The following is a 26,147-nucleotide window of genomic DNA, read 5'->3' as shown; positions in this document are numbered from 1 at the left end:
TGGCACTCCATCACGGTGGATGCCAGCTTGTTGAGGCAACACCTTTTGAAAGTGTCCTCAGTGCTGGGGAAGCTGATGCCATGAGAGTGCAGGCTGAGTTGACAACCTTCCGCAGTTTATTCTAATCCAGTACAGAGGCCCCTCTTACCAGATGGTGATGCAACTAGTTAGAATGCTCTCCACAGTACACCTTTAAAAATTTGTGAGTGTCTCCGGTGACATAGCAATTCTCCTCAAACTCCTAATGAAATGTAGTCGATGTTGTGCCTTCATTGTAATTGCAACAATATGCTGGGGCCAGGATGGGTTTTCACAGATGTTGGCGCCCAGGAACTTGAAACTGCTCATCATTCCCACTGCTGATTCTTTGATGAGGACTGGTGTGTGTTCCCTTGACTTCCCCTTCCTGAAGTCCACAGTCAATTTCCTGGTCTTACTGACGTTAAGTGAAAAGTTGCTTCTGCAACACCACTCAATCAGCTGATCTATCTCGCTCCTGTACGCCTTCTCGTCACTATCTGAAATTCTGCCTATTGTGTCATAAGTAAATTTAATGATGGCATTTGAGTTGTGCCCAGCCATACAATGATGGCTGTAGAGAAAGCAGAACAGTGGGCATCTTTGAGGTGTGCTAGTCTTGACTGGCAGAGAGGGGATACTATTTCTGATCTGCTCAGACTGTGGTCTCCCAGTGAGGAGGCCAAGGGAGTTGCAGAGGGAGGTACAGAGGCCCAGGTTTTGGAGCTTGTTGATTAGTACTGAGGGTATGATGGTGTGGAACGTTGAGCTGTAATCAAATAACAGCAGAGTGAAATAGTTATTACTATTGTCCAAGTGATTCAAGGCCAAGTGGAGAACCGGTGAGATCACATCCACTGTACACCTATTGTGCCGACAGACAAATTGCAGTGGGTCCAGGTCTTTGCTTAGACAGAAGTTGATTCTGGCCATGACCAGTCTCTCAAAGCACTTCATTACAGTAGATGTGAGTCCCACTAGGACATAATCATTGAGGCAGCTCACCCTGATCTTCTTGTGCACTGGTATGGCTGTCACCCTTATGATGCAGATGGGAAACTCCGACTGCAGCAGTCAGAGATTGAAGATATCCTTGAACACTCCCGACATTTGTTTGGCACAGGGTTTCAATATCTTACCAGGTACACCATCAGGGCCTGATGCTTTGTGAGGGTTCACCCTCTTAAAAGATGCTCTGATGTCAGACAGAGCTCACAGGGTCACTGGATGCTGCAGGTGCAGTTTTATTCTCCGTTTCAAAGTGAGCATAAAAGGCATTGAGCTCATCTGGGAGTCAAGCACCGCAGCCATTCATGATGTTAACTTTCACTTTGTAGGATGCAATGACCGGTAAACCCAGCCAGAGCTGACTTTTTTTTTGCACTTAAAATAACCTTCTGTAGGTTGTACCCGGATTTCTTGTATAGTTGAAGGAATCTGCTAGAAGAGGAGTGTGGACCAGAGAAAAAAGGGAAGGAAGAGGGGACCCTGGGGGTGGTGATAGGCAGGTTCAAAATTCAAAGTAAAACTTTTTATCAAAGTACGTACATGTCACCGGATACAACCTCGAGATTTATTTTCTTGTGAGCATACTCAACAGATCTATAGAATAATAACTTTAATAAAGTCAATGAAAGAGCACCCAACTAAGAGTGCAGAAGGCAACAAACTGTGTAAATGGAAAAAGAGAAACAATAATAATTAATACATAAACAATAAATATTGAGAACATGAGATGAAGAGGCCTTGAAAGTGAGTCTATAGGTTGTGGGAACATTTCAATGATGGGGCAAGTAAAGTTGGGTGAAGTTATCCACCTTGGTCAAGAGACTGATGGTTGCGGGGTAACAACTGTTCCTGAACCCGGCGGTGTGGGTCCTGAGGCTCATGTACCTTCTTCTTGATGGCAGCAGTGAGAAGAGAGCTTGTCCTGAGTGGTGGGGTCCCCAATGATGGTGAGAAGGGGTCAGAGGCCGGAGGGGGAAATAGGAAAAGAGGGGAGGAAGGAGGAAATTTTTTCTACCGGAAGAAATTGATATTCATGCCATCAGGTTAGAGGCCACCCAGACGGAATAAAGGGTGTTGCTCCTCCAACCTGAGGGTGGCATCATCGTGGCACAACAGAAGGTTGTGGACTGACAAGTCAGAATGGGAATGGGAATCAGAGTTAAAATGCTTGGCCATCAAGGAATTCTGCTTGTGGTGGATGGAGCAAAGGTACTCGACAAAGCATTCCCCCAATTCACGACGGGTCTCAAAAATGTAAAGGAAGTTGCATTGGGAGCATCGGACACAATAGACGACCCCAGCAGATTCACAGGTGAAGCGTATGGGGCCCTGAATGGAGGTGAGGGATGAGGTGAATAGGCAGGTGTAGCACTCTGGCTACTAGTATGAGTAACTGCCGGGAGGGAGATTAATAGGGAGGGACAATTGGACAAGAGAATCACGGAGGGAGTGATCCCTGTGTAAAGCAAAGGGTGGGAGAGGTGGTAAGATCCCTTTGCAGGTGACAGAGGTATCTCAGATCCTACAAGGGGTCACTGAAGGACGTTTGCATAACACGACTCTTCAGGTCCCTAAGAATTTCTTTTTCCTGACATCTTAATCTGATCTTAATAAATTTATCACCTTACTGCACAATGGCTAAATGAAAGAACATGCGGAAGTTTCTTAGATTTGCTTAGGTTATGAAAGATGAACATGGAACATTGTTCTTGGTATTTTTGACAAATAGAATTCCTGCATAATGTGCCTGAACAATGGTTTAAAAACATTCAGAAGTCTCTGAGATAGGCACAAGGATGTAAGTTTATATAAGGGAAGGATTATGCTGATGGTGGAGTATGCTTAAGATACCGTAAGTCAGCGCAGGAGTCCAGCAGTCAGTGCAACACTTTACAGTACCAGCGACCGGATTCAATTCCCACTGCTCTCCATAAGGAGTTTGGACATTCCCTCTGAGTCCTTCCACATTCCAGTGGCATACATGGTTGTGGACTGCTTGAACACATGGATGTGACTGGGCAGCATGGGGTCATTGGACCAGAAGTGTCTGTTACTGTGCTGCATCTCTAAAAGCAGAGGAAGACCCATACTCTGCCGTACCATTCTGTGTTCTACATTCTAATGCTTCAGAGACATAATCCTGGTACAGGCTCACAAAATAAATGAGACCTGAAATACAGAAAATCCCCATCACCCCGTGAAAGAGAATCACTGAAAAGTTTCTATTCAAAATATTACATGACTGTCTGTCAACCTTCTATTGCTTGTTTAATATACTTTAACAGATTTTCTTCCCTGGCATCAGGATTTAACATCTAACAGTAATCACAGACAAATGTACTCACCACCTTGGTTACACTTTGACATACCTCATCATGCTGTTCCTCTTCAGCCCTATACGGACCCTGGTCCTGGTCTCCCTGGTGTGATTTCTCCGCATTGAGAGAAGGCGGCCTTTCCTCAGTTTGCCTCAGGCTGGGCATTTTGTTTAGTGTCTCTCGTAGTTGCTTGTATTCTTCTACTTGAGCCTATAATTCAGAAAAGCAAATTATAATGTGGCAATTGCTTATAAAAACAGTACATTAACAAATCAGTGGGATTTCCTCCATTCCTGCAGCCTATAGCTGCAAAAAAGGAGCAATTTTCTCTGATACTTCAATTCAATTCCGTAAACTGCATTTACTTCTCCCAAAATGGCCTCTTCCACACTGGACTAGGAAAGACCAAACACAAAGTCGGTGTTGGCATTATGGCCCATCTCCATTTGGCTTTTAAGAATCAGCAGAAGATTCTGGCCACTTACAATTTCATTCAGCATCTCACTTTCACTCTGATTTCCACTGGTTTCCTACACTGTTCCAATGAAACCCGACATTAGTTTGAGAAACAGTATCCCACCATTCTGCTGTACAGATTAAAGACTTTCACGCTGAATACTACGTCTATTACAAACAAATATTTTACTAAAGATTAGAGTTTATGTAGTTTTGTCACACACACATTGAAGCATACAGTGGAATACGTCCTTTATGTCAAAGCAAGTCAACGAGGATTGTGTTAGGCAGCCCACAAGTGTGGCTACCCAGTTGTGGGTGGAACGTTGCATGCCCACTGCTCACTAATCCTCACGGTGCATCTTTGGAATGTGGGAGGAAACCTGAGCACTTGGAGGAAAGCCTACAGCAGCAGGGACTGAACCCCAATTTACTATTGCCACTTGTACCTCAGCTTTACTTTTCTTCTTGTTTTATTATCGTCCCATACTTGCACTTTTCATTCAACACATAGTCCCCGAGTTATGAACGCCCGACTTATGGACAACTCGTACTTACGAACCGAGGAAGGAGCACGCCGTCCGCCATTTTAAGCCGTTGCCGTTGACACTGTGTTGAGTACTTAACTTTGAATTTGGCTTAAATTTTTCTTAGTAAGATTCACCCTGACCCCGCCCCTCCCCCGCTCCAGTCAGCTGGTGGCGCAGTGAGATCAGCGCCGGGCGCAAGTTCGATCCAGTGACAGACCGGCCCTGTGCTGGGTTGATGTCGATCCAGTGATTCCCGTACCATCCGCACTGGGTTGACGTCAAGCTCGAAACTTGACCGCGTAAAAAAAAACACTGCCACCTCCAGTTTAAATTCCCATGCGGAATATTGTGGAAGATCAAATACCCAAACCCAGCACAGCCCCATTTAGCCTGACTTAGTGCGGTGGTCCTTAGGACCCAGCGGACCTCGAGAGCCAGCGCAGCTCAGGACCCATTGCCCGCAGTGTTTTTGTTCCAGTGACAGGAAGCGATCACGACTGAAAATAAAGTGGAAATAATAAAGCATCTGGAAAGAGGTGAAACTCCATCAGTCATTGGAAAAGCGTTAGGCTACAGTCGGTCAACGACCGGAACAATTTTAAAGGGTAACGGATAAAGTGAGAATAATGGAGCTCGTGAAAGGCCCTGCCCCAATGAAAGCTGCAATTATTATTAAGCAACACAGTGGTTTAATTATTGGAATACATACGTTTCCTAAATGTTTTATATGCATAGAAAGGTAAAATATATACTACATACTTAGACAAACGTTTGAATAACTGTCACTAAATGATACCGGATGTACTTGTTCCGACTTACGTACAAATCCGACTTAAAGAAGGACTCAGGAACGGAACTCGTATGTAACCCGGGGACTGCCTGTATATCATTGTACATACTATCTTACCACTCACTCCTCCTTCCTTTTGTTCATGCCTCTACACATCTAATGCATCACTAATCCAGTTATGTATTACTTCTCCCTTGGCAGCCCATGAATGCTCATAAGAATTTGTTGAGAGGCCCTGAGGGTAGAATTTGCTGCAGACTGCTTAATGTATTAATTCTTGTAAGTCCTGGCCTTGTAAGTACATCCTTGCACCAAGGTCTTCATTTTGTAGCCTCTAATCATGACAAACTACAGATTGCCAAAAACATGATGACCAGGTCTTTGAGAGACCGAGGGGAAATGACAGCGTAGCGGCTACTCGAACAAATCAATGCCGCCGCTAGAGACCAGACACTTGGAGTTATCCTGTATGGCGTGCCCTCTGATCAATCCAATAATAATCCTGAAAAGGTCGAAGAACTGTGTTCGATCCTTTATTAGCAACTAGAAAAACATACAATCTTGAAGTGATGAAACTTACAAAAGTAAAACTAGCAATATTAAACTTACTTAAGTGGACTTAAATGAAGTTAAGTAGAGTTCAGTGAATTCAAATGTAATTAAGCGAATAACCAAAGATGTGACAGCCAACAGTCCCCAGATTCAAACTGCCCAGAACAAGCATGAATATGCAACTTAACCCTTCACTTTACTTGCCCCGGCCACGTGACTAGCTACCATAATAAACACACAGATAGAAAAGGCAGATGGAAAACAGAAGCTTCACTTCACTCCTACAGATAGCTTCACTACTGGACTCTTCAACAAGTTAGCGAAGGACCTAACCTTTGAATGTCATATGAAGAGTGCTTGATGCCTCCGGGCTTGTATCCATTGGGATTCAGAAGAATGAGGGGTGACCTCATTGAAATCTATCAGCTGGTGAAAGGCCTTGATAGAATGGATGTGGAAAGGATATTTCCTATTGTGGGAGAGTCTAAGACCAGAGGATACCCCTTCAGAATAGAGGGGCATCCCTTTAGAATGGAGAGGAGGAGAAATTTCTTTAGCTAGAGAGTGATAAATCTGTGGAATTCACTGCCATGGGCAGCTGTGGAGGCCAAGGTTGTATGTGCAGTATACTTAGGCAGAGATAAATAAGATTCTTGATTGGTCAAGGTATGAAAGGATACAGGGAGAAGGCAGGAGTTTGGGGTTGAGAGGAAAAATCAGCTAATTTGAAATGGGCCAAATGGCCTAATTCTGCTCCTATATCTGATATACGAAGTTAAGCAAGATCATGACAATCGTGTGCTGCAGAGCAAGTGATAACTCTGAATGTCCAGCTAACTCCATGGATATTCGGGCCTGTGGTACCAGTTTGAACTTGATGATCAAATAGCAGATAAAATATTATTAAGCAATAAAATAATTGCTCTTTGACATAGAATTTCTCTCTTAATTATTTTTAAATTAAAGATTAATTATTGACATGAAGTATTAACTGACACTGACCATAAATGCTGTCTGATTTATTAAGCGTATTATGTTTATATTTGACTTATCTTCAAAGTATGTTCACAGAACCATACTGTGTAGATAACCATTCAAAGTAGCACCACTTTTCTCATTAAACCCAACAGCTTCCAGCATCTTGGGGCTTTTGAATGCCTTTGTCTGCCTTGCCCAATGAACCATTCTTCATGTTACTTTGTTATGTACCAGGGAACATAGATAATAAAATTTGCCAGAGGATGGGAGAGGCAAGAGAAGTAAAGTAGGATAATTCCCAAGCAAACTTTGGCCTTGACTGCTTCTGCTAGCAAACCAGTCAGGGAACTGAAAATGAATGGTAGGGCACAGACGAGTACAGTAGAACAGCAGGAAATGGGAGTACAGATCCATAATTCTTTGAAAGTGGTATCACAGGAAAAAAGAGCTTTAGGCGCATTGGCCTACATAAATCAAAGTACTAAGTACAGGAGTTGCTATGTTAAAATTGTATAAGATGTTGGTGAGAACTAATTTGCAGTATTGTGTGCAGTTCTGGTCACCTATCTACAGGAAGAATATAAATAAGATTGAAAGAGCACAGAGAAAATTTACAAGGATGTTGTCAGGACTTGAAGACCTGAGATTTTGGGAAAGTTTGAATATGCTACGACTTTATTTCCTGGAGTGTGGGAGAATGAGTGGAGATTTGATAGAGGTATACATAATTTTGAGAAGTATAAATAAAATCATAGAGAAGTACAGCACAGAAACAGGCCCTTCAGCCCATCGTCCATGCCAAAACCATTTAGACTGCTTAATCCTATCAATCTGCACCAGAACCATAGTCCTCCATAACCCTACTATTCATGGCCCTATCCAAATTTCTCAAACTTTGAAATCGAGCTCACATGCACAACTTCTGCTGGCAGCTCATTCCACATTCTCATGACTCTCTGAGTGAAGAAGTTTCCCCTCACATTCCCCTTAAACTTCTCACCTTTCAGCCTTAACCCATGACCTCTGGTTGTATTCCCACCTAACCTCAGTGGAAAAAGCCTGCTTACATTTACCCTATCTATACCCCTCGTAATTTTGTATACCTTTATCAAATCACCTCTACGTTCCAAAGAGTACAGTCCTAACATGTTCAATCTTTCCTTATAACTTGGGTCATCCAAACACGGCAACATCCTTGTAAATTTCCTCTACACTCTTTCAACCTTGTTTACATCTTTTCTGCAGGTAGGTGACCAAAACTGTACATTGTACTCCAAAAGGGTTAATGCAAACAGGTTTTTTCTACTGAGTTGGGATGAAACAAGAACTAGAAGTCACAGGTTAAGACTGGAGCCTGAGGGGGAACTTCTTCACTCAGAGGATGATGTGGTGTAGAACAGGCTGTCAAGGGAAATGGTGAATGCAGGTTCGATATCAACATTCAGAAAAATTTGGAGAAGTACATGGATGGGAAAGGTATGATGGCTACAGTGCAGGTGCATGTCGATGGGACTAGGCAGAACAGCAGTTTAGCATGGACCAAATGGGCCAAAGGGTTTGTTTCTTTGCTGTGGTACTCTATGACCCAATGTGTGGCTTACAGAAAGGTCTTAGAGTGGGGTCCAGGAGATGAATGTGGATCATCAGGCCCTTTCAAAACTTCAACTAACTGAACATCAGCTCCAGGGAGCAACTCTCCCTGTACACGTTTGGCACAAACTTTAGAAAGTTGGCGCACTCGATGAAGGATTTCTGAATCATCTCTCTGCACCATTAGGTGTACTTGCCGGGAGCTCAAGAACAATAATAAATCAAATTCAGCAATGTTTCCAAAAGGAACTACTGCAAATAAAAAGAAGTGACATAATATTATAATATTAACTGAAATTCTGGCAGCAATTCCCTATGAAGCACAAAAAGATTTCACTCATTTCCAATCAGCAAGCAGGCAACTGCAAAATCAATTACTTCATTACAAGAACACAGAACATACTGTCATCCTGTCCAGATGTATGGATCTTCAAATAGTTTCTCCAAGTAATTTCTTCTGGCTACATATAGATAATCTTCAAATTACATTTTACATTTTGTAGCCAGTAAAATATACAGAACTGAATGGAATCCAATTTTCCATTTATGCTTTCATTTCACTGAAATGGTAATATTTAACGAATTCACACCTGGGCAACTGAGAGGGAATTCTTGTGGTCTTCTAAAGTCACCTGGAGCTGATCATGTTGCAACAGTAAGTTCTTGTGTAATTGCTGCAATAATAACAATAGTTAAAAGTTATCAAGAATAACTGTAAGAATTTGTCTTATCTTTTTCTTACATTTTTGACTATATTTAGTATAAAATAAAGGGTAACTCCGAGCTAGAAACATTTTATTTCTTATCTAAGCAACAGAATGGAGTCTCTTCTGATGGCTTCACAATACTAGTTCTAAATTTAAAACAAGAAACTGAAGTTTCTATTTTTCTCACAAGGTTGTAATTGTGCAGTTAAATTGTCAGTCAGGTGGAAGACATATAGTTTAATTTCACTGCTTAATAGGGTATAACCTTCAGATGCCCAAGTATTTTCTCAGTAAAATATTTTTAATTTTATAAGAATGTTTTCCAAGTATAGAAGATAGGAGTGTCGCCAGGCGATCCTCTTTAAAGGAAGAGGCATGGAGTGGGCACTTTGTTGAAAAAGAAATCAACCTAATATCGATATCATATCCCCAACTTTTATACACACTCAATAACTTGTTTACAGCATTTTTTTTGCCTAACAACCGAAATTAGATCCAAGAGCCTAGACTTGTTATCATTGCTACTTGTAATAATTTTATCATGTTACAGTTTGTCATTGAAATATAATGCAGACAATATGAAGAGTTTAGACTTGCAGTGAAAGCTGATGTGCGTAGTGAAGGGCACAACAGGTAGAAGAACAAAGGCTATATCCAGACAGCTCACAGAAAATGACAGGGCAGGCTGAAAAAGTGATTTAAAACATTTTTGAGGTTCTTGACTTAATAAAATGAAAAAACATGAATCTCAAAATCATTGTGAACCTTTATAAATTACTACTTTGGCCACAGGTAGAGTGTCTTTGACCAGTACTGGATACTGCGCTTACATAAACTGTAAAGGAACAGATAGAATTTGGAAGTGATTTACTGAAAAAGAACATACAACATAGAATACTGCAGCACCCTACAGGCCCTTTGGGCCACAATGCTGTGCCAATTTTTCAGCCTATTTGAAGATCAATCTAACTCTTCGCACCTACATAGCCCGGCAGTTTTTGATAGTCCATGTGCCTATCTAAGACAGATCATAGAACAAGAATCCAGAGATGAACCTTGTGCTCTGTAAATATACATGGAATCCATAATCAAGCTGCAGCTGCTCTCCTTGGAATAGACAGGGTTGGGAGGGAAGTTGACGGAGGCATTTAAAATCATGAGAAGCATAGGTAAATTTGAACGGAAGTGATGGCTCTCACTGGGAGAAAATAAACTTGAGTAATAGAAAGAAATGTGATTTGGTTAAATGATGAAATGGCAGAGCAGGATTGATGGGCCAAATGGCCTACTTCTGCTCCTATGTTTTATGGTCTTAAGCAGTAGGTGGCTTGGTTCTGGCTGTGCTGCCCGAATACTAGTGGAGACAGATTCAACCACAGCTTTCAAAATGAAACTGGATAAATACCTCAATGGAAAGAATTTGCAGGGCTACAGCGAGAGGACAGGGAAGCAAGGCTAGATGGAATGTCTTACATTGACCTAGTATATACTCAATGGGCCATAAGGCCGCTTCTGTGCTGTAATCATTCTGTAATTCTGGTGAACACTTTATAAATCCACTTGGCTTGTCGGTGTTCAAACGGTATCAAAAGAAGCACGTATATAATTAGAGAAACTATTTAACAAAAGCTTGATCTTACCCTCACATCCTGAAGCTGAACATGAACGTCTTGATGGGCCTTCCTCAACTTTTTGTTCTCATCGAGTAGATTGTAGATATTCTCTGTGAACAAAAGTACTGTAAGTTCCAGTTTACTAATCCAACCAAGTAAACATAACAAAGCTGAATGTAGCTTTCAATTTTTCTGGAAATTTGTTTATTTCAAACTTTGCTCTCCGAACTAAGTAACAAAGAGCATAATGAGTTGAACAATACCTGATCCTGCTTTTATTTAATTGTTACGCCTGTGCCCCAACTCTGAAGGGTACAAAGTAGCCCCCTCCTTTTTGAGAATCACAAGATCGCTATTCATTCATGTCAGGAGACCCAGGAAATGAGAGAAAGACACGCAGAATCCACAAGGGGTTTGGAATGTCCTGGCCCCTCAGCGATACAAAGCCACGGCAAACGGCCATTGTCTCTTGTAGATGGAATTGTGTATTGAGCTCTGTGCTAGTCATCGAAGCCCTCAAGGAAGGAGCAACGTGGGCTGGTTGGGGGATGGTATCATCCCAACCTGATTGACATCTGAGACCCCGTGAGTAAGGATAAAAGAAGGTCTGGGGCACAACCCCTTCAGACGCACCAGAAGAAACGCTAGAAATCCCGTGACAGTGTTTAATAGCGACAGCCGGTGGAGGGCCCACGTGTGTCCTTTCCTGTTGCCCGGGATTGAGGCCTTACCACGGAAGACAGCTTAGCTAAGGAAGAGATCACCACCGACGACATTTCGAAGGATCGACATCATAAAACGGAAAACGGGCAAGTTCTAAAAAAATCATCTCTCTCTCCAACCAAAAGCTGCAGCCTGAATGAACTGAAGTGACTTTTATATTTCCATCGGACAATACATTATCCCCCTAGGCAACGATAGAGCTATTTCTTATTGATTATTATTATACCCGCGCTTTTAGATTTAGTATTGACGACGTATATTATCTGTATGTTTGCATTGATATTATTTTTGTGTATTTTTATCAATAAATACTGTTAAAAATAGTACCATCAGACTTCAACGGACCTCTCTGTCTTTGTTGGTAAGAGACCCAATTACGGGGTAAGTAACATAATCAAAAGGGCTTTAGTAAGATGCCTTGGCAAGTACCTGTGGGATTATTCAAGTCATCCATTTGGTGAATTTTAACTGAATATTTCAATGAAATGACAATTTGAAAAATATTCATGTCAAATATCTTGGATTATTGAGCATAATTCCGAAGATTGTGAGCATTTTATGACCTGCAGCCACAAAGGACACTGCAGATGCTGTGGTCAAATCAACACATACAAACAAGCTGGAGGAACTCAGCAGGTCAGGCAGCATCCGTGGAAACAAGTAGTCAACGTTTCTAGCCGAGACCCTTCGTCAGGATTGAAGAGGGAGGGGGCAGGGGCCCTATAAAGAAGGTAGGGGGAGGGTGGGAAGGAGAAGGCTGGTAGGTGTTAGGTGGAAAACCAATCAGAGGAAAGATCAAGGGGTGGGGGAGGGGAAGCAGGGAGGGGATAGGCAGGAGAGGTGAAGAAGGACGGTAAGGGAAAAGCACTATGGGTAGTAGAAGAAGGCAGAATCATGAGAGAGGTGATAGGCAGCTGGAAGAGGAGGCAGAGTGAAAGTGGGATGGGGGAAGGGAGAGGGAGGGAATTACCGGAAGTTGGAGAATTCGATGAACATGTACGTGCTGTGAACTGCAGCCACTGGGCTCCTGGACCACTGCAGCACTGAACAGGTTCCATGGCTGTGGACTCACTTTTGGAACTGTGGTTCATGTCCTATATGTCATTTGTAAACTTGTTTATGATTTGTTCTTATTTTTGGCATACTGGGGGTTTGTTATGTGGGCTTTTCCGTGGTTTCTGCAGTGTTTCTTTGTTTTCTGGCTGCCTGCAAGAAGACAAATCTCAAGGTTGTGGACAGTATACATATTTCGATAATAAATGTACTTTGAACTTTGAATGAGCAATTTACCCTAGCCAGACAGTATACATCAAAATGCTCTTCCTCAATGGGTACTTCATCAAAAAAACACAGGAAGCCTAAACTACAATATCACCTGAAGTCAATTACATTAATAATTTTTAATTATTAAAGAATATTATATATATATGAATTTAGGCAGTGTCTAGAGAGAAGAGGTTGATATTTAAGATACCATTGGCTGAGTAGGTGGTAGGTGGTCAGTGTTGGCCAAAGCTACAGTACAGCTGCAATTAGGCAGAGAGGCCAAAGTTCAAAGCAAATTTATTATAGAAGTACATATATGTAACCATATTGTTATGAATGTACCACAGCTCTGAGGGGCCGAAGGGTGCGGGGTAGCCCCCTCCTTCGTGAGAATCACAAGAGCATTATTGGGTTGGGTCAGAGGGCCCAGGAAATGAGCGAGAGACATGGCCATTGTCTCCTGGAGACAACGTTTGTGGATTGGGGACTATGCTACGTGCAAGCCCTCGGGCAAAGTGGGCTGGTTGAGAGAGAGATTGCATCACCCCAACCTGATTGACATATACTACCCTGCGAGTTAAGATAAAAGAGGGGCTGTAGGGACAGCCCCTCAGACGTACCAGAAGAAATGCTAGCAATCCCGTAACAGCGGGAAGCCATTTGAAGGAAGCCACGTGCGTTCGGTTCCCTTGCCTGGGGGCTGGTGGCTGGTACCACGGAAAACGACTTGGAACTAACAACGGGGAACCAACTCCCCCGACTCAACTGATTGGCCTCATAAAAGACCCGGGCAAGTTTAAAACCGTCTCTCTTAAACCCAAAGAGCTGCAGCTTGAAAGGACAGTGACTTTTATCTTTCCATCGGACAATACAATATCCCCTGATAAAGCTATTGCTTAATTGATGATTATTATTATACCCACGTTTTTAGATTGAGTATTGACGACGTATGTTATCTGAATGTCTGTATTAATCTTATTTTTGTGCCCTTTTATAAATAAAGACTTTTAAAAATAGTACCATCAGACTTCAACGGACCTCTCGATCTTTGCTGGTAAGTGACCCACTTACGGGGTTCGTAACAATATACTAACCTGAGATTTATTTTCTTGTGGGCATTCACAGTAACTATATAGAAACACAATATAGTCAGTGAAAAACCACTGAGACAAACAACCAATGTGCAAAAGACAACAAACTGTGCAAATATAAAACGAGAGAACAAAAAACAAAATAATAATAATAAATAAGCAATAGGTATCCAGAACCAGTGTTGTAAAATCCCTGAAATTGAGTCCAATGATTGCAGAATCATTTCAGTTTTGGGATGAGTGAAGTTATCCCCTCTGCTTCAACAGTCTTATGGTCGAGTGGAAATAAATGTTTCTGAATCTTGAGATGCATGGCCTGAGGCTCCTCCACCTCCTTCCTGATGGCAGAAATGAGAAGAAAGTATGTTGATGGATGCTACTTTCCTGTAACACTGCTCTTTGCAGATCTGCTCAGTGGTGGGGAGGCCTTTACCCGTGATGGACTTGGTTGTATCCACTATTTTTTGCAGCTTTTCCGTTCAAGGGCACTGGTGTTTCAATCCCAGGCTGTGATGCAACCTATCAGTATGCTCTCCACCATGTATCTGCAGAAGTTTGTCAAAGTTTTAAATGACATGCCGAATCTTTGCAGACTTCTAAGAAAGTGGAAATAATGCTGTGCATTCTTTGTAATTGCATTAATGTGCTGAACCAAGGACAGATCCTAAAGTTGCTAACCGTCTCCCAGTCTGATCCCCTAATGAGTGCTGGCTCCTGAACCTCCCATTTCCTCCTCCTGCAGTCAATAATTATCTCTTTTGTTTTGCTGACACTGGGCGAGAAGTTGCTGTTTTAGCACCATTCAGTCAGACTTTGTTTTCCTCCTCTATGCTGATTCATTACCATCTTTAATTTGGCCAACAACTGTGATGTCATCACCAAGCTTAAATGTGACACTGGAGCTGTACTTAGCTTCATAGTCATAAGTCAAGTCAAGTCACTTTTTATTGTCATTTCAACCATAACTGCTGGTACAGTACACAGTAAAAACGATGAGAGAAATGATTCTTAAGGAGTCCATTTAGAATGTGCTGACACAGAAAGAACGTGCAAAGCAACTTGCAGGGCAACGTATAAACCAATTTGCAAAATCAGGATGAAACAATAGCTTGCTGATTAAAGAAGCGATACAGGTAACGGGAAGACATGCTTAACGATTGAACAATAACGGTGTTAATGCGCTGAGGCTGATAAGTGGGCCAAAGGGTAGTCACATTTGTAATTTTGTAATGAGATTAAGGAAGAATGTCTGCACCTCACATGGGTGCAACTCACAAAATTGTAAACAAGTAGGGTATAAAAAACTGTGCAAAGTGTAATTCGGCACTCAATCTAGCAGGAGCTGGTTGGGTCCGACTCTGCAGACTCGAAAAATAAAGTTTACCGTTCTGCAAATTGCTGAGACTCAGTGTGTTTCTGACAAACGAGACAGCATTTTTCAGTACCATGGTGCTACATGAAACAGTACAAAAACTAGACTGAACTATGTAAAAACAACACAGACAAAAAAAAACTACACTGGACTACAGACCTACTCAGGACTGCATAAAGTGCACAAAACAGTGCAGGCTTTACAATAAATAATAAACAAGACAATAGGGCAGTAAGTTGATGTCAGTCCAGGCTCTGGGTATTGAGGAGTCTGATGGTTTGGGGGAAGAAACTGTTACAAGATCTGGTCGTGAGGGCCCAAATGCTTCAGTGCCTTTTCCCAGACAGCAGGAGGGAGAAGAGTTTGTATGAGAGGTGCGTGGGGTCCTTCATAATGCTGTTTGCTTTGCAGACGCAGCATGTAGTGTAAATGTCTGTAATGGCGGGAAAAGAGACCCCAATGATCTTCTCAGCTGACCTCACTATCCACTGTAGGGTCTTGCGATCCGAGATGGTGCAATTTCCGAACCAGGCAGTGATGCAGCTGCTCAGGATGCTCTCAATAGAATGTGAATGTGGAATATGTAGAATGCAGAATGTGCTGAGGATGGGGGGACGGGAGATGGACTTTTCTCAGCCTTCACAGAAAGTAGAGACGCTGCTGGGCTTCCTTTGCTATGGAGCTGGTGTTGAGGGACCAGGTGAGATTCTCCACCAGGTGAACACCAAGAAATTTGGTGTTCTTTACGATCTCTACCGAGAAGCCGTCGATGTTTAGCGGGGTGTGGTCGCTCCATGCCCTCCTGAAGTCAACAACCATCTCTTTTGTTTTGTTCATTCAGGGACAGGTTGTTGGCTCTGCACCAGTCCATTAGCCACTGCACCTCCTCTCTGTAAGCTGACTCGTCATTCTTGCTGATGAGATACACCACAGTCGTGTCATTGGCGAACTTGATGATGTGGTTCGAGCTGTGTGTTGCAGACCAGTCGTGGGTCAGCAGAGTGAACAGCAGTGGACTGAGCACACAGCTTTGTGGGGGCCCCCATGCTCAGTGTGATAATGTTGGAGATGCTGCTTCCGATCCGGACTGACTGAGGTCTCCCAGTCAGGAAGTCCAGGATCCAGTTGCAGAGGGAGATGTTCAGGCCCAGTAGTTTCCAATCAGTTTCTGAGGGATGATTGTAACATAAAGAGAAGGGGGCAAAGGACATCACTGTGGCACACCTGGGCTGATGGTGATTGTGGAGAGGATGTTGTTGCCAATCCAAACAGACTAGGATCTACAAGTGAGGAAATTGAGGATCCACACAAAATGCTGGAGGAACTCAGTGGGCCAGGCAGCAGCTATGGAAAAAAGTACAGTCAATGTTTCAGGTCCAAACCCTTCTGCAGATTTTGAAGCCAAGAACTAATTGAGTAGTTTTGAGGGGGATGGTAATGTTGAATGAAGAGCTGCAATCAATGAAGAGCATCCTGATGAATGCATCTTCACTCTCCAGTTGCTCCAGGATTGATGAAGAGCCAATGAAATGGCATCTGCTGTTGACCTGTTGCGATGATAGACAAATAGGAGTGGATCCAACTATGCCACGTTTAAGGCAGACAGGCCAAACAAGAACTCAAGGCCTTGATCCAGCCCCATACCACAAATATCCAATGTTTTTATTAAATTGAAACTCAGCTGAGATGCTTTAAATTACACTAGTTTCTGAACTTTTAGCATGATGTTAAACTGTTTACAATATGGGTAATAAATATTGATTATTGGTCCAATTTCTATTGTTAGGCAAACATAATGCAATGGACTCGCAATCATTAAGTGTGCAAAGTACAAGGCATATGCAGTCAGAGGCCACTTCATTGATAGTATCACCCGTACATAATAAGGAGGCCAGTGAATGCACATTCGCGGTCTTCTGCTGCTGTGGGCCATTGACTTTAAATTTCCACAAGTGCTCTTCTGTATGCAACTTTTGTAATGCGTGGCTGAGTTACTGTCACCTTCCTGTTGCCTTGAACCTGTCTGGCCATTCTCCGCTGACGTCCCACATTTACAAGGCATATGCAGATTTTTTTTTTGTTTTTTTTTACACACCATTCTCTGTAAGCTCTAGAGATGGTTGTGCATGAAAATAACAGGAGATCAGCTGTTTCTGAGATACTCAAACCATTCCATCTGCACCAACAATCATTCCACAGTCACTGATATCGCATTTCCTCCCTATTCTGTTGTTCACTCTGAAAAGCAAATGAACCTTTTGACTATGTCTGCATGCTTTTATGCATTGAGTTGCTACCACATGATTGGCTGACTGGATATTGGCATTAACGACCAGGTGTACAGGTATACCTGAAAACGTGGCCACTGAGTGTAGGTAATAAGTATCAGCTATTTGCTCCAGTTCCTGTTGTTAGGCAAAAAAAAGCTGCACTGGACACACTATCATTAAGTGTGCAAAATGTTAGTGACTTCTAAAAATCAGGCACAAATTGAGTAACAGAGTGGAGCAATAGAGGAACAGGTTAAGCAACATCTGTGTGGGGAATGGAATTATCTCTTTCTGGTTTGAAACACTATTTTAGAATTCTGATGCAAGGTTGTGACCCAAATCGGTGGCTGCTCCTTTTCCCATGAAGGCCGCTCAATCTATTGAGTGGCTCCAGTAGTTAATTTTTGCTTCATATTCCAATACAGTTTTTTGTATCTCCAGGCACAAATTGTTTTCTCTAATCCAATTTCTAGACACATTATTGTTTCAAAATTAAGACTTAGATATTAATAATCACCGGTGAAGGCAGGAATTAGGTGAGTGAACAACTGGAATGAAGGAAAAATAAGCAAATAACTCAAACTGAAGAAGCTTAGATTACAAACATTGGGATTCAAATTAACCTATCATGGGCTCAGCCTAAGAATTTCACTCACCTTTGGAAGGCCAAGATTTCATTACTCTGGATGGTTGCAAGAAAAAGCATTTCAGAATGTATATTGTATATATTTCTCTGACATTAAATGTACCTTCGAAACTTTGAATCCTTTGAATGGAACTACTAGTGTAACATTTGACTTTGTTGGAGCTGGGTACCCCCATGTCATAATAGGAGTGAACTTTGATGGCATCTATAATAAATTAAAAATCTTTCTATCACAAGACTTCACATGTGATGCAGGCAAAGTTTACTTCACTAAATCCGCATTATTACCTTTCAGTTTAGCAATTTCCTGTTCCTTTGATTGCTGCAGATTCAAATATCGTCGATTGTGCTCATTCATTGCTTGACCATGGTCCTCTCCAAGCCTTATATGTTCCCCATGTAGTTCAGCAAACTGTTTCCTCAGATCTTCATGCTGACTCTGTACATGCAAATTAAGCAAATTGTTGAGAAAGACAAACACAGAAGCTCAGCAGATCTGGTAAAATTCTGCGAATGTCTAGCTGGAAAATGGCAGTGACTCATTTGAGCCTAGAGCACTCTGGAAAATAAGACCATCTAAAAGGCCTATAAATGAGACAGACCCCTCAGCTTTCCCTATACAAAGAATCCTCCCTTACGTTAAAATCCTCACTTCACTAGGCCTTTGGGGCCTGCAAGTACTGGAATCCAGTGTATGATATGCAAAGTGGGATTAGGGGATCTGAAGGCCTTATGCCTTCCTAATTACTGCCAATAAGACTGGATTTCAGAAATTTATTTTAAATATTAGCTCCAACATTATTATTATCAGTGTAAAAAGCATGCATTCTGTACCTCTACATTAGAATAATTTACAGGCCGGCTGGGAAAATCTTGATGACCTGCGTTCAAACCACTTAGCTTTACCTCAGAATCTTCAATTTTTATATTTGTCAAGTCTGTCACCTGACAGATTCAGACTTTCATTGTTGATTACAACAAGGAAATTCAACTGCAATTGTACCTCTTTCTCAATAGAGTTTGGAAAGGTTGATTCCCTTAAAACTCAGTTAAATGCAACATTTAAAAAAAAATTGGATAGGTATATAGACAGGAAAGGAATGGAGGTTTATGTGCTAGGGTGCAAGTTGATGGGACTAGGTGAGAGTAAGCGTCTGGCATGGACCAGAAGGGCCGAGATGGACTGTTTCCATGCTGTAATTGGTATATGGTTATTTTATTTTGTTGTGTACAGTTCAATAATAGTTCTACCATCTAGACTATGCCAGCACTTTCCTCTATTAGACTTCCACATCGCAGGATGCTTGCAAAACTATTATAAACTTCTGTACTTCCGAAATCATGGATATAAATTCTTATCCAGGAATTTGCGGTCTACAGAAATATTTCTAACTACATCCATGCAACTACAGTAACAGCTTTACTATCCAGCATCTATGGGAAATGGGTGCGTGCCAGTTATTCAAGAGCAAAATATCTTGTCATGTACTCTATAATACTAAAGGTCGTATAATAAGGAGAATGGCGTACAGTTTTCTTCAGTGCTCTCTAGATTTGTAACCCTTTATTGCAGTGCAGCAGCTGTGAGGTGCAATACAAAAAAAACAGCAATTTAAATTTAAATTTTCACTTATCATTATCTTATCATGATTGTAGAATATAAAATCTTATCGGCACATTTTCTTCTCCTCTGAAGTGTCAAGCCTTTGGGCGCCATGCCAAAATTTGAAGCATGACAATCTATCATCCAAAAATTTGTAGGGTTCTGTAAGTTCCATCTTCTTGTAAAACTCCTTCATCCTTTCAATCATTATGGGCCCAGAAATCAACTTCCAAGCATTTCAAAGCACACCACCTGCACAAAACCTTGTCTAACTGGGCTAGTTTCCATTTTGAAGAGCAGGTTTTGAAAGCCTGGCTCCAGTGAAGCTACAAAACTCAGTAACTGAGCCGTTGTAATTTTCATCCTTGCCCTATCATTTTATTATCTCCAACTACTACTTGTGTTTCTGTCAGCATCCTCTTTTGTATCCATGTTGTCAAATGGGTGATTCATGCTGCGCAGAAGTGGAAATTTTCCTTGTATAGTGAAGAATACCTTGATGAAGAACAACTAATGGGGGAAAATGCATTTACAGTGGTATACTGGCTAGTTGGATGATGGATGGTAAAGCCTTTACTGTAGTTTTATTTCACTCAGATTATATATTGTGCAGAGATATTTTAGAAATACGGACATAGAAATTCTTTGGTACCTAAGAAGACACATAGATTCAGCAATGCCTCATATGACAGTATCCTTTAAAGGCCCTGCTGAAAATGGAAGATCCATTCATTTTGCCTAGTGATTTTCATATTTTGACCAAAGTATGAAAGCAGGTATTTTTTAACTTTTGTATTAAAACATACTGTTTAGAATAGGACTATTAATGAAAACTGAGGGGTTAAATAAGTACCATACACAAATTATTCATATACCTCCCATCTGTCTATTAGTCTGACTGATGGGTGTCAAAGCTTTTAGCTGGGGTCATTTATTTCGAGATCCAGCTATATATTTGGTCTACGCTTAGTGCATCAGGAATTCAGTCTAGGATGAGCTGGGATTATTTCAGATGCCTCTGCCACTGTCAGCCAGGCCAAAATTTTGAGTTTGTTATTTCATTAGTACCCAATTGTAGCTAAGGTATCTGCCAATTTCCATTGGCAAAACTGTGAGGGCTAATAATCAAGATACCACTGAATGGTTTGCTAGAAGTTTCTTACTGGACACATAGTACATTTTGAGACTACAAGTGCAGAGCACCAATTGCCTTTCCTTCAGTTCTGCATTTTGGCTACAACCTCAGACACTCCCTCTCTCTACTCCTTAGTAAAACGCAGTTTATAGCCATGCTAAAAATACAGCTTCCTCATCCACTGCATCACTTTCTTTGATAAATTAACACTCCCTCTTTGTAGTCAATTAGGAGAGTTCTAGAAAGTTTAAGGAAACTCGAAGGAGTCTACCAAGTAGAAACAGTGGTAAGTGAAAAATACACAAAAACACCGCCAGTGTGGGAACCTGAAATAAAAACAGAAAATGCTGGGAAACTCCACAGATCCAACAACACCTGCGGAAAGAGGAACAGTAAATGTTTCAAGTCTGGGACCCTTCAACAGAAAGATTGGAAAAATTAGCACAACATCAGCTAATGCTAAGTTTGATCATTGGATCCATTGAACTAATTTGACATGCTGAGAATAACTGGAAAATCATCACTGGATCTTTAGATGGTACTTGATTCGGTTTTACAGGGTTTGATAATGATTACAAAAGTGCACAAGAAGAGACACTTTTTGTTTAGAATGCACAAAAATAGTTAATTACATGTCCCAACTCATCAATGAATGAAATGAAGTCCTGACAAAGGGTCTCGGCCCAAAACGCTGACTGCTCAGGTACTTCTCCCTATAGATGCTGCCTGGCCTGCTGTGTTCCACCAGCACTTTGTGTGTGTTTCATCAATGAAATTCCCAGTTTTAATTCATTTCCTCCATCTGTAACGTTCATAATTTCATTGATCCATAACTACTTTATATTAAACTGGTATTTTAAGATCAAATGTGGTGAACAAAATTGACATATCACTTGGCAATGTTTATGTCATATGACTGTACGTCAGCTATTTTTAATCACTTATCCTGTTACTCCATGGTGGTACAGATCAAATGTATTTCTTGAATGGAAAGCATTCTCAGTATGAGATGAGCTGCATATGTTTAAACAAAATTCAATGGGGATTGCTGACATTCATCGTGGCTCAATTGCAGCAGCCTTGCCTATACACGAGGTCAAAGATTCACGTCCCAAGACAGAAATGCATACAAATTGATCGTTCCAACTGGAGGCTGCTTTTCACTTAGAAAATATGATAGTAGCCAATGATCTTAATGGAACTGATATCATCTTTGATTTATTTTCTCCCTCATGTTAAGTTTAAGGTTGTTACTTTCATCTTTAATTCTGCAGGGGGCTTTATCATACCCTACCCATGATATTTATGCTCCTCAGCTAGTATCCCTAGGCTGGGATTAATTATTTTCTGCTCATTGTGTAGTAATCTCATTCATAAGATCAGTATATACTGATGGAGGAACTCAGCAGGCCAGGCAGCATCCACGGAAAAGAGTATAGTCGACGTTTCGGGCTGAGACCGTTCAGCAGAATTTCTGGCATCTGCAGATTTTCTCTTGCTTGTGATCAGATATACTTCCCATCTCTATTTGTCCTTGAGAAGTGGCAGTGAGCCAGCTTATTGAGCCAAGGCAGTTCTTAGCCTCCTAACCCTTGACTTCACAGAGTACTCTTTCAAATTAATAGAGATTCTATTCATTATTGATTACTGAGAGCACGAATCTGGAATATACCAATTTGTAATGTTGAATAATAAGTTCAAGTCCACAAAGAGCCTATAAACATAAAAGGTCCTCTTAAATGCTCTGTACAGGAAGTGCAACAGAGTATTCTCAGTAGCAATTTACTGCAGTTCAGAAATTATGCTTATACTATCTGCTATAACTTATTGGGACTTCACTGGCAAAAGGGAAGCAGAGAGATTGTTGCAACCTCTGCAAAGGCTTATTTTCCTGCATGGCCAATTGATATAAAAAGGCATAACACCTACCTTCAGCATTTTGTGCTGTACACTGAGTGCACTGTACCGATTATTGGAATCCTGCTGCAAAACAAACACTGGTAAGAAGCAGCTTGGATTGTCATGAAGATTTCAGTACACATTCTTAATTTCATTACAACAAGAAACACATACACACAAAGAGAGGGAGAAAATCAAAGCAAAGCAGCGGGAAAAGGTTTTGTTATATATTAACAGGTTGTCCGATTCAGATATTAATGGTTGCTAGGGCAGCCTGTGGCCTTGAACAATGACAAGAATGATGGGAATTTTTCTACTGCTGATCATTGGGATGCAGGGAAGATAATCTGACAGGAAACTGAATCCTAGCAGTGACACATAAAGACCAGCTGTAACTAGATTAAAAAGGCGAGTTGAAAATTAAATATAGATTAGCACAAGAAACAAAGGTTCTAGGAATTTACAAAGGTTACCCCAAGACATGCCTGTTATTTCGATAAATGCCATAGTTCTGGAACAAATCCCCACACAAAGATTACAATACTTCCACTCACTGTTGAGCAGCAGCCCTGACTGGTTAGCCAGCAACCTACTGTATGTCATAGAAAACACACTCAGTGGCCACTTTATTAGGTACCACCAGTACATATTAAAGTGGACACAGAGTATACGTTGGGGTCTTCTGCTGCTGTAGCCCATCCACTTCAAGGTTTGACGTGTTGACATGCTGTGCATTCAGAGATGCTCTATGGCACACTGCTGTTGTAACACGTGGTGACGAGTTACTTTCACCTTCCTGTCAACTTGAACCAGTCTGGCCATTCTCATCTGACCTCTCTCATTAACAAGGATTTTTCACTTACAGGACTGCTGCTCACTGGATTTTTTGTTTTGTTTTTCACACCATTCTCTATGAACTTTAGAGACTGTTGTGCGCAAAAATTACAGGAACTCAGTGGTTGCTGATATACTCAAACCAACTCATCCGGCACCAACGGTCAAAGTCACTGAAATCACATTTCTTCCCCATTCTGATGTTTGATTTGAACAACATCTGAACCTCTTGATCATGTTTGCAAGCTTTAGGCACTGATTTGCTGCCACGTGATTGGCTGAGTATGTATTTGCATTAACGGGCAGGTGTACCTAATAAAGGTGCCATTGAGTATAGGTCAAAGATGTGAAAGGCCTGTGAAAGTTGGACTGCATTGTGGAATTGATGACCTTAAGATGAGTTCCCAGTTTAAACTACGTTAGTTACCGATGAAGGCTCAACAGAACTTACTTTACAGAATGTACCTCGAAGAAGCAAGGACTTAAGATGAAATTTGATTCAAATGTTTAAAAGAACAGAGTTTTTTTAATCGTAGAAATAGAATGAAGGCCTTCAGCTCATTAAGTCTGCTCAGCCTGTCATGCATTCATCTACATTAATCCTACTTTACTCCCACACTCCACTAAGTTCCCTGAACCTACAGACAACACACAGTAGACAGTTCCCAACCACCAGCATGTCTGTGGGACTCAAGCGAAAACTGGAATATCTGGAGGAAACCAGCAGAGTCACCCAGAGAACTTGCAGACTCCACACTAACAGCATCCAAGATCAAGATCAAACCCAGGTGCAGCAGCAGGACTAACTGGAATCAGAATCAGTTTTATCATCACTGGAAATGCGTCGTGTAATTTGTTAATTCCACAACACATGTGCCACTGTGCCGTTGGTAGTCAATGGCGATGGAGAGGAATGTTCCAATCACACAACGCCAAACCATCCCCTCTCCACAATCACTGCTAGCTTATCCATTTTTCACTCCTCCTCCAGGAAACAATCTGGCTTGAGTAAGTGTGGCTCTCTAATGCATTAGGCATCACAATTGCATTAAAAAATCTATCATATTTATATACGCTCTGAAATACTGTAATTTTGCACTAATAATATTTTTTCCTAAACTTGTAAAAATAAATAAAACGTGGTGCTGATAACTTAAGTAAAGCCAGACTAGTGTGCCTCCTCGTGATGTGGCAAGAAAGCCCGTATTGGGTTTGACAAGCTAAATGTAAGTTTGTGTTTAAATTGTACATGAAAAACCTATTTAAATTAGTAAACACTAAGGGTTATATATGGAAAAGTTTCTTTTACTGTACAAAGCAGGTGGATTTTGCATTCATGAATATTATACCTCCTGTTCTTCAGCAATACACTCCTCACCTTTTCTTTGTTCAAGGCTTCTTGTGCTTCTAACTTATAAACCAAATAATCTAAAAGGAGAAAGAAAAACAGTTAATGCTCAGTCTGATTGAATTGGGAAATTTCTAAATCAACAGTCAGAATAATGATAGATTAACAACACTGGAGAGCAAAGAACAATGAGTGTTAAATTTAGGCCTTTATTAAAGCCCTGACTCAATAATGAAGGTATGTGGAGGCCAGAAATCTCTAAGCAACAAGGAGGAAAACACATAAAGCCCTTTCTAAGCATCATGTAGCAATAGACTGGAACTGGTCGAACTAGACAGGCTTTGAAGTTTGAGATACTGTACTCTAATGAAATGTGCAATCACAGAAAATAAAAGGTTGCAAATTTTATAAGGACTAACCAGCCACACCCTGTAGGCCTTCGTATGCTCAGTGTATCATCCACCAAAAGCCCCACACCTGGGAGAACAGCAGCATATTTAATTGCTGCCTAGCTGATCAAACATCATTTCAGAACACTAGAAGAGGGTTTTGTCAAGCTTAATTCCAGCATTCCTTTCATCTCATTATTAGAGCAACTCTTAGATAATATCTCCCTCTCTCCCAGACAAGTCAGCTGCAATTACTCTTCACAAGACTTTCTGTGAAATTGTAACATTGTAACATCTGTTTCTCATGGTCTTATTCTTATCACACATATCTCCTTGGTTCTCTCTAGTCGTCTACTTCTCCGCAGGTTAAACCATGCATGCTTACTATCCGTTTTTTTATTCTGATGAAAGACCTTCAACCTAAAGTCTTACTTCCGCATTCTCTACAGAGTTACTTCCTGATTTGCAAAGTAATCATAGCATTTTTGATTTGGTTTTGTAAGTCAAGTTTTTTGCTGTTGTGTCAGTGAAGAAAGGAATGTCGGCTTTTGGAAACCAAGTGCAGGGGGCATGGTAGTAAAAGAAAAATCTGTCCTTGAGTTTAGCAGCAACCAAATAGACAGTGTTAATCAGCAATTTATCCAACTAACAAGAGCAATGTGAAGTGCTTCACTATTCCAATGTTAAAAAGAATAAAATTCATTGTAAAGATCAAAATGTTCATTTATATATGTTCTTTGTAAATTAAATCAGTCTAGGAATTTGTAATTAAAATTTACACACAAGAATATTTATATATCTTCCTGAAAATGAAAGGGATGTATAGAAGAAGTCCACACTGCTTTAGGGTGTAATTGGATGGCAAAGCCACAGTGGGCTGGAAGGGCCAGTCACCATGGTACATCTCTAAATGAAAAGAATTACAAATTACTAGAAAGAGTTAAGTGAGAGTCATGTTCTGATGACAAAGAATAGAAATTTGCTTCTGAGTAAGACCAGTGATGCTAACCC

General features: G+C 41.1%; 1 protein-coding gene across 5 annotated transcripts in view; it reads right to left on the bottom strand.

Moving 5' to 3' along the window:
- The window catches only part of golim4a (golgi integral membrane protein 4a), a 105,973-nt gene that overhangs the window by 46,280 nt on the left and 33,546 nt on the right, over nt 1-26,147 (bottom strand). For 4 of the 5 annotated variants that reach the window (XR_009507294.1, XM_059946639.1, XM_059946656.1 and 1 more), the window contains exons 3-8: nt 24,778-24,827; nt 22,596-22,649; nt 18,217-18,367; nt 10,588-10,670; nt 8,831-8,914; nt 3,396-3,554 (exon numbers count right to left, since the gene is read on the bottom strand). Coding sequence is in view for 4 of the 5 variants with exons in the window: in XM_059946639.1 (XP_059802622.1) it covers nt 3,396-3,554; nt 8,831-8,914; nt 10,588-10,670; nt 18,217-18,367; nt 22,596-22,649; nt 24,778-24,827 (581 nt within the window). In the remaining variant the exon portion in view is untranslated. The remainder of the gene's footprint in view (nt 1-3,395; nt 3,555-8,830; nt 8,915-10,587; nt 10,671-18,216; nt 18,368-22,595; nt 22,650-24,777; nt 24,828-26,147) is intronic. The other variant, XM_059946647.1, reaches the window with a different exon arrangement.

Source organism: Hypanus sabinus, chromosome 2 (assembly GCF_030144855.1).
Source record: "Hypanus sabinus isolate sHypSab1 chromosome 2, sHypSab1.hap1, whole genome shotgun sequence".
NCBI classification, from domain to species: Eukaryota; Metazoa; Chordata; class Chondrichthyes; order Myliobatiformes; family Dasyatidae; genus Hypanus; species Hypanus sabinus.
The sequence above is the reverse complement of the archived record's forward strand: the minus strand, read 5'-3'. Positions and strand labels throughout refer to the sequence as shown.